At 43.4% G+C, this 9,356-nt stretch overlaps 1 protein-coding gene across 1 annotated transcript; it reads right to left on the bottom strand.

Annotated features, from left to right (window-relative positions):
* Positions 1 to 210: 210 nt before the first annotated feature.
* LOC146357145 (stonin-2-like) lies at positions 211 to 7,877 on the bottom strand. Its single transcript, XM_084841320.1, has 3 exons — positions 7,430 to 7,877; positions 5,055 to 5,318; positions 211 to 506 (listed from the first exon to the last, which is right to left on the bottom strand). Exons 1-3 carry the CDS (start codon positions 7,515 to 7,517, stop codon positions 262 to 264), a joined length of 597 nt encoding a protein of 198 aa, XP_084697446.1. The 5' UTR covers positions 7,518 to 7,877; the 3' UTR covers positions 211 to 261.
* Positions 7,878 to 9,356: the final 1,479 nt, after the last annotated feature.

Here is a 9,356-nt window from a genome sequence, read left to right as displayed (position 1 = left end):
AGTGGGAGAAGTATTCACTCGCGTATGAAGAAATGCAAATGCGCTAGAGCAGTGATAATGTTCCAGCTACAATGTGAAGTGATTTGTGAAGCATGTATCAAAATACCAATGGCTTCATTAGCGCATTCTTTTGATAACTGGAACAGGAACAGCAGCATCTAGAATGAAGCTATAAGAGAACTGAAGGCTGACTTACCTGTTTCTGTCTTGAAATAGTTTGATCCAGGATTCATCATAAATGGAGATTCTGACATTAATGATTTATTTGGGGAAATTAGGCCAATGAAAAGAGTACAAAGCTTGCTTACCCGTTGAGTCTGCTGCAGATTCTCTTCCACTGGTCAGGTCTTCAGTATTTATGGACTGAAGATCGGTGTAAGAAGGGGTGATACTTGGGCTGTTGGTGTTCTCAGATGTCGGTGTCCAACTGCTGTCTGAGGCAAGAGGCCGTCGTTCAGAAGATCCCGAGGAGGGACATGTCCAGCAGGATGTTTTTGGAGAAGAAGCTTAAAAAATAGAGAAATAAATTTGTGGAAATAAGTTCCACACAAGGGATTCTGAATGGGTGTAATCATGAGAAATGAGAGGACTGGATGGAGCAAACTATCAATGGAACAGAGTGTGGTTTCTTAACATTTTCATGGCAAATTTTTCCTAAGGCAAGAAAATTCTGTTTGAGCATCCTGCAGGGCACCTGTAGCTTAATCCTATAAATACTGTTCAGTTGTTATGAAGTAAACACTGGTAACATACAGTAACCTATGAAAAATATACACCTGTCTGTTCTGGAATATGAACTTGTTGCCAAGTGCAGCTTCATGCCAAATGCACATAGTGAAAGACACATACATGTGATTAATCACATATTACAGCCTAACCAAAGGCCCAGTTTGGATGATCATATAACCCAAGTGTGGGCAAACTTCATGCCTTGGCCTATATTCAAAAAATCCTCTGCAACCTCTAGCAAGAACGATCCGTTCCTTCCCTGGTAGCAGGACCGGCCCAATACATTTTGCTGCCTGAGGCAAAAGACAAAGATGGCGCCCCTTCCCATTCTATGTACAAAAGCCTAATTGGCTGGCAGTTGAATTTTTCTTCAACCCTGGTGATGGGACCATGTCCTCCACTGCATCCGAAGACAGCATGCAGTCTTAGGAGGCAGGCTGTGTGGCACACAGGTCTCTCCTCCAGCACCTTGCTACCGCCTCCCAGCATCTGCTGCCTGAAGCAACTGCCTCACTTTGCTTAATTGTAGGACCAGTCCTGCCTGGTAACCTGCTGGGTGGGGAAGAAAAAGTGGGGAGGACAGACAGACAGACAGACAGGATGTTAGGAAAAGAGAAAGAGGAGGGTTTGGCAAAAAGAGGGAGAGGGAAAAGGGTATGGCCAGAAGAGAGAAAGCAGATGCCCTGCTCATTTTTGGCTCTGGCTCCATCACCACTGACAGGCAGCCTCTGACAGATTACCCCCAAGGAAATGTGCCCCCTGCAACTGAAAGAAGTTCCACAACTGAAAAAGTTTCCCCACTCCAATCTAAACTGTAGTTTGATATCCTGGTTTGTTAACTAACTAGAATTAGAATAAACTAACTAGAGTTCCTCCAGTTCATACATAATGAGAAACAGTGGTTTACTCAAAGCTAAAAGCAAAAGCTTTTACTCTCCTCCTCTCATGCATGAAAAAGGAGGAGAGTGGAAGTCTGAGGCTTTCTGAGCTCATCTGCAATAATCTAAGCCATGGTTTACTAGCTGTACACAGCCAGTCTCTCTCCACATAGTTTTGATCTTTGCAAAATGCAGGGTGTCAGATTGCGTATACAGAACCTACACGTGCAAATCTTGTATGCGTACAGGCTCTGTGTGCACAGGAGTGATCAGTGCAAGGAGAGCGGAGGCCCATGATCCTTGTCTCTCTGCTCCACACTTTCATTCCACACATGCTTTCAGAATGTCTGAGTAGGGCTATTCTTTTCCCTGCCAAAACCCCAAATCCAAATAGCATCTATCATTAGGAAATCACAGAAGAATATGCTTTCATGAAAACAACTTCGTTTTCATGAAACAGCTTTCATGTAAAGAACAAGAACTTTGAAAACAAGTTCTACCTAGAATAACCTGCTTGAGAAATGTATCTCCAATTCGTTTCAATTACACTATATCCTTACTGTGAAAACATATACTCAGAAGTAGGTCACACCGAGTTAAATGGGACTCCCAGGTAACTGCTTATCTCCAGCTACCTTAGCTCCAGCAACCTTTTTCTCTAGCACAAAGATGTCATCTTCACCTTGTTCTGATTTTAGTATCACCTAAAGCTCTCTTTGTTTTGAGTTACTGCTTTCCTTTCCCCCCGGCTGCGTTATTCCCTTACTTAATACTTTCCCATTTCAGAGCAGATAGCACAATAAGCATCCCATGAGGTTTACTCTATTGTGAAAATGCCTTCCCAAGGATGTGAGATAAAGTCCAAGTTACTTGAGCCATTTTGATACAGACAAAGTCCTTCAGAAGCGTGTGAGCTAGATGTCACAAATCACAATAGACCTTTTCTAACTCTACATTTCATGCCTCACTACATTCCATGGTGCAGCTCAACCCAACAGTATATCTGATTGGTAACCTACTGACTTCAATACAAGATGCAAATTCTTTTTCTTCTCCCTCTCGCATAATACTAGAACCCAGTATTTTTTCTCTCCCTCTCACATAATACTAGAACCCATGAAGCCGATTGGGGGAGATTCAGGACAGATAAAAGAAAGTACTTCTTCACACAGTGCATAGTTAAACTATGGAATTCACTGCCACAGGATGTGGTGATGGCCACCAACTTGGATGGCTTTAAAAGGGGGTTAGGCAAATTCCTGGAGAAGGCTATCAATGGATACTTGGCTTGATGGCTATGTGCTACCTGCAGTACCAGAGGCAGTGGGCCTATGTACACCAGTTACTGGAGAACATGGGCAGGAGAGTTCTGTTGCACTTGTGTCCTGCTTGAGGTTTCCTGGTTGGTTGCTGGTTGGCCACTGTATGAACAGGATGCTGGACAAGATGGACCCTTGGTCTGATCCAGCATGGCTCTTCTTATGTTCTTAAATTAAATGGGGGAGATTTTAAGGCCCAGTTTGTACGTTATCATTGCAGTGTGAGAAAGCTGTTTCCATATGATCCTGTTCCATGCTGCATTGGTTACACAGGTCATCAGAATAATACGTGAGCTGTATGACTGATGTGGTTATTTCCTATGCCATTGTTACCCCTTCCTAGGACTTGTGTCAGATCCCAAGTTGTCATTCTTTGTATAATTAGACAAGTTTTGGCTGGTTTTTTTTTTTTTAATTAAAATATTTTTAATTATTTAAAAAGATTTGTATCCTGACTTAGACTTTAAAGATTTTAAAACTCAGCTATTAACATTAAATACAATATTTCTAAAATCACACACAAAAGAAAATCAGTAAAAGGGCTCATAGCCCAGTGGTACAGCACATGCACTGCATGCATGCATCTCCAGTTAAAAAAAAACAACAATGGATCAGGTAGCAGGTGAAGTGGAAGACCTCCTTCTACCCGAAACCCTGGACAGCCATTGCTGCCAGTCAGAGTCAACAATACTGGGCTAGATGGACAGTCTGACATAGTATAAGGCAGCTTCTTGTGGTTCTAAAAACAGCAATAAAAATGACAGGATCAGCAAGAGTAAAAACCTAGATCATCCTTTAAAAGCTCAGGATCTTCACTTGTTACCAAAAAGCTAGCAAAGGTGGCACCAACCAAGTGTCTCTAGGATGAACATTTCACAACTACAGCACCACCACCAAAAAGGACCCATCTCCAGTTGTTGCTCTTGGCACCTTTGACGGTAACAGCATTCTGAGCGGATACATATTATAAAAGAGCAGCAGGTTAATATGAGAGTAGGTGGGCCTGTGGAAACCCTGCGTGGTGGCAAAGGGGTTGTGTCATTCTGCTTTGCTTCTGCTTAGAGTGGCCACTTACATATCACCAAGAAAGAGGAAATGCCTTACCCCAAAAAGGAGAACACAGATTTGCGCGCGCGCGCGTGTGTGTGTGTGTGTGTGTATCTATATATCTATACATATATGTAAATTTAGAAATCATTACTATAATTTAAATAGAAATACAGTAGCTCTCACCACAGTGGGGAAGAATATGGCCAGGTGAGCTGTATACCTGCTCAGACTACAATCCAGATCCTAAGTGCTGATGGACAACTTTTCCTTCCTTATGGTTCTTTACCTTTAAACTGGACCTGGGTTGAGCAGCATGGGAATCGGAGGTGGGGGGGGGGGACACAAAGGGAGGCAGCTTTTCCTCCCAGAGGAGCCATAATCCTCTGATCCTCAGCTTTCATTAACAAAAAACAAAATACAAGCAAGTCTCTAGCCTCTGTGAAACCCAAGATACAAGACGACATGTGCAGGCACCATTCTGCCCATTTGTTTTGTGAGGTATGGGCCTGCTCCAGCTTTTAGTGTTTTTAGAGAATGAATGAAGCCATAGCAATGACTGACACACCCATTGCCTGGAGAAGGAATTTCCCGGTTCATTTTAAAGCCATTTTTTGGTCTTCCCTGGAGAGGAAGCAGTTGATGCCACATAGAAAATAATTCAGAAATCCAGGATTTTACTTTAGCTGTGATTGGCAATAGCACAGACAGCTCTTCCGTGAGATGAGGTAAATCCCTGGCCTCAGGCAGCAAATCAGGAGGGGTGACAGTCACTCCCTTCCCACTGCCAAGAGAGCCCTCTGTCCCCTGCCACCGGTTGCCAGCCACTGCCACCACTCAGGCCAATGCCTTGCTCTGAGGACTCCACAGAGTGACGCATCAGGGTGGGCAGGCACTCTAGAGAGCCCTGCCAGCTGTTTTCCTGCTGTGGCAAAAAAGTGGTGCATACATTGCCCTTCAATTTTCCATTGAGGTAAATGAAACTAAACATGCATTAGCTCAAAGACTATCTCTGTAAATGTAGCTTGTGGCTACTCCCTTCTGCATCACTGTAAGAGACTTTAGCATAGTCCATTCCAACCTGATTGTGCATGCTCTGGTGAAGTACTGGTCCAGGGTGTATCTTCAAACTGGACCCATGTGCTGAAGGATGAAGATAAGCCAGGCTTTGGAGACGGATGGTTATCAAGCAAACATACTGATGCAGGGTCTGCAGCTGCTTTGTCCATCGCACCTCCCAGCTCAGGTTGTGCAAGTGCCCGAAGTTCTCCATCCAGGTTTTGGATGCCTTCAGAGGAAGTATCAGAGGAGGAAAGAAACTGCTCGAGTGGTTCCCCAGCATGGCCTGCAGTGAGAGCCACAATGTCAAAGGGAGTAATGTCACATCACACTGATCATTTGATTTTTGTAGCTGCTTTGTAAAACTGTAATGTCATAGGGTGACTTTGCAGCTTTATGTTTCTCTGAGGGAAACATGGCAGCCCAGCCTTGAGTTCTTAGCCCACCTCCATTACAGAGGCTTTGTAATGCATAGTACAACTTACCCCGTTGGTCAGCGACAAGAAGATAGGGTGGGCAAATTCCCATTAAAATAACAGCTCATGGGAACAATGTTGAAGTAGATGTTACAGAGGGGAAGAGGGGAAGTCAGCACAGGGCTGGTGTGTGTGTTTTTCCCCCCAGCACCAGGCCTGTGGTTCTTATAACAGTAGTCCTGCCCAGAGAAACATAAAGCTGTAGGAGTTGGAAGGAATCTCATTAATCATTTAGCCTGAGCCCAATTTCTCTACACTCCACCCTGTCTTTCATTTCATTTCAACCCAACTGTACCAAGTCATATGGTTGCATTCTCTTTTTTAACCGTGGTGTTTTATAACCTAGCTGCCTAAGTATAAGCAAATCCTTGAACTACATTTATCCTGCCCTTCCTCCAAGGAGCTCAGGGTGGTGTACATGGTCCCCCCATTTTATCCTCACAACTACCCTTTGAGGTAAGTTACGCTGAGAGAGTGACTGGCAAGTTAACCGCTGAGCTTTATGGCTGAATGCAGAACTGAACACAGTGCAACACTCTATCCACAACTTCACACTGCCTCACTCTAGTAGCAGCCACCACAACCGAACAGATAAGCGAAGGCAGAAGGAACTCCCCTACATGCAAGGGCTTCCTTATGCATCCTAACAGGACTCCTTGGTGCAGTATGCAATCAAGGGAGCATAAAATCCCACACAGGAATGGACCCATCAGTCTACCCCTCCATCAAAATGAATGGAGAAGACTGTACATGCCCATTGCAACTCACAGGAGGCTTTCAACTAGGATAAAGTGCAATGTCACCTTTGACTAACTTCTTTTGACATATTGATGAGTTCAGTCTGAGGAAGGAACTAACTCCTGCCAGGCTTCATTTAATGCCCTTTATTAAACTTGTTGGTAGACTACCTAACAGTGTAATCCTACGGGTTGCACTGCTGATACGCAGGGGCTCTGAGTTTGGAGCCCTCCGCCTATCCTATGCCCTGCCAACAGGAGCCAGGCAGGGCGAGAGGAGGACAGAGGTGATTTTTGCCTCCATTCAAAGTATAAGAAGTAGCTAGATGGACCTCTGAACCCATCTATCTGATTTACCTTTCAGTGGGCAGGGAGGGGACTGGAGAGGCCATATGATACTGTGTATCTCGGCCTCTCTTCTCCTCTCCCTGCCCACCAGCACACCCCTTTTCTCCCTCTCCAACTTCTCTTACAAGGTTGCAGTAAGCAAAGCTTTTGGTGGCTGCTAGGAGGGGGTGGGGCAGGGAAGATCCACAACTGGATCTCCTTCTCTATCCTCATAGCGATGTCTATGTGCATGAAGGAGGAGATCCACAGCATGGTATGGCACCCCAGATGTTGTCTGGGATTGTTCTCCAAGATACCTTATCATTTATGCCTTTGTCACTGTGGTTCAGGTGAGGTTGAGAATCTTCCCCATTATGTGTTTAATTGCTTTTTGACACAAGGTATGTGGGGGGGAGGGATTCTTGTTGATTTGTTAAAAAATGGAATTAAGTCATTAGTTTGCCAGAAGGTAGACATTTTGCTTCTCAACAAGGGTTTCAAGATTCTGAGAAGAGTTGCCACAAATTTTTCTACAGCAAATGTAAAAGACTGTATTGGAGGTTCGATTGTTAATAATTTTAATTTTATCTTCCTATGTTTTAGCCTTCGTTTGGTTAAGTGCCACTTATAAAAATGGGAACAGGAAACGAGTATCACATAATTTTATATTTAGGTTGAATCTGTCAACCTTGGATACATTAATCATTCTTACTGATCTATGTTTAATTTTGCGTACCTCTATTTTATTTGCAATATATTGGTTACTTTGTTTACATTGTGATAACTTACGGGTATAAGCAATAACACTGAACTGAACATATGGCAACCGCCTATTTCATCAGAATGAAGGAATTTACCCTGAGAGGTAACAGGCAGGTGGAGCCCATCGCTGAAGGAGACCCACTCAGACTGCTGGGAAGCAATGACGGTGGCCAGCGATGTCATGCTTGCTGCAGTCTGCTACTCATCATCACATCACCAGCGGATAGTAAAGTCACTAGAGAACAGGCAGTCCAGCATGCCGCAAAGTTCTTTTTCTCATTTGAAAGAAAACAGCTGCCAGAAAGATGTCAAGTTTAGAGATCTACCCTTTGTTTGTTAAATGAGATAATTTGTACCAACAAAATAAAAGAAAGGAATACATTAACATCTGTTTTAATCTAGCATTTTGAATGACATTAATAACATTATATCTACAAATTACCCCTGCCAATTACCTGTGCCATTTACACTACCCTACCATCGTTCTTTTATTTAATAGTTCACAGGTCTTGTTCACGTATTTATTATTTATTATATTTTTAATCCACCCAATAATCCGCCCAGGCCATTCTCTGTACCTGCTCCCTTCAGTAAGGCTTCAATACTTGTATAATACATTACAAGGTGTATTAACAGCTAGACCATTCATATTTTAAGGGTGGATAACCAAGATCACTTCACAGAGATCACTACACCTTTTAATCACATTTAGAAGCCGAACTACACAGTACATTAAAATGCATCTTTGGAGTTGTGTGTGCGTTCTTTTTTTTTTTAAAAGAACACAAGGTGGCAAGGGGCCCTGATCCAGACTGAGACCATGGTGTGGATGAGGGGAGGGGGAATTAATCCTTTTCCCCTTGCTGAGGTCCCAATGAACCTCCCAGAGAGCTTCAGCTATTGGGTGGTATGGAAATGTAATAAAATAAATAAAATGAATGAATGAATGAAAACTGTTTATTTATTTATTCATTTCATTTCTATATGCCCAATAACCTGAGCTCTCTACCCCCGCCCTCAAAAAAACCTTTTACTTCCCCAAGAAGCTGCTGTTTGCACCAAAAGCACACATCCCAGATCGCTCTTTTAACACTGCTAGCAGCAGCAGGGAAAGAGAGATCTGTATGAGGATTTGGGGTGGAGGCGGGGAGAAGAGAGTACAGGTTGTGGTGTGGGCAGTTAAGCAGCAGTGGGAAGGTCAGGGTCCCTTGGGGGCCTGCAGGCCATGCACCCTTGATCTAGAGTGTGAAAGAGTGCATGGCTCCCTAAATCACACTGTGCTATGCCTGGTCTCTTTTCATGGTATCTTCTGCAATGTATCTTCCTAGATCTATTTAGTCTAAGTGAAGAAGATTAAAATATATGGATCTTCCCTATTTGCTCAGGGCATTAAAATCTTCAAAAACAAATGGAATGTTTAAACCTATTTACATTTTGTGTGTTTCCATTGGAAAAGTCTGTATCTCATAAACTAGTTCCTGTTCCATAACTGCATGGAATTCAATAAAGCCAAGTCAACAAAGAAGATCCTTGTGGAACAACCAACACTTGAAGGATGACATGATCTTATGGTAACCACAATACTAAATATGAGGCCTAGGTTCTTGATGCAAGTTCTTTCCCAACATCCTCAACAACTATATTCTAACAGAGAAGGCATCATTTCCTAGAATCATAGAATAGTAGGGTTGGAAGGGGCCTACAAGGCCATCGAGTCCAACCCCCTGCTCAAAGCAGGAATCCTAGTCAGAGCATCCCTGACAGATGGCTGTCCAGCCTCGTCTTGAACACCTCCAGTGTGGGAGAGCCCACTACCTCCCTAGGTAATTGGTTCCACTGTCGTATTGCTCTAACAGTCAGGAAGTTTTTCTGACTATATACCTATACCTAATTCCTATATCAGAATTTAAGCAAGCAGGCTCCTTTGTAGCCAGAGGTTTCTATTGGCAAATTGTATTTGAAACCATAGCCCAGATATAATATTCTGCTGCCCAGTCACCCACTGTAAGACGTTCACGGGGC

The sequence above is a fragment of the Heloderma suspectum genome, chromosome 1 (assembly GCF_057233095.1).
Source record: "Heloderma suspectum isolate Gila_16-S chromosome 1, 16-S_ref, whole genome shotgun sequence".
Lineage (NCBI taxonomy): Eukaryota > Metazoa > Chordata > Lepidosauria > Squamata > Helodermatidae > Heloderma > Heloderma suspectum.
This window is presented reverse-complemented; position numbering and strand designations above follow the sequence as displayed.

Coding starts and splice junctions, on each gene's coding strand:
- LOC146357145 (XM_084841320.1), bottom strand. CDS start 7,517: ATGACATCGCTGGCCACCGTCATTGCTTCCCAGCAGTCTGAGTGGGTC. Junction 5,319..7,429: donor CCTGCCTGTTACCTCTCAGG/GTAAATTCCTTC, acceptor CTCTCACTGCAG/GCCATGCTGGGGAACCACTC. Junction 507..5,054: donor ACCAGAGCATGCACAATCAG/GTTGGAATGGAC, acceptor CTATTTTTTAAG/CTTCTTCTCCAAAAACATCC.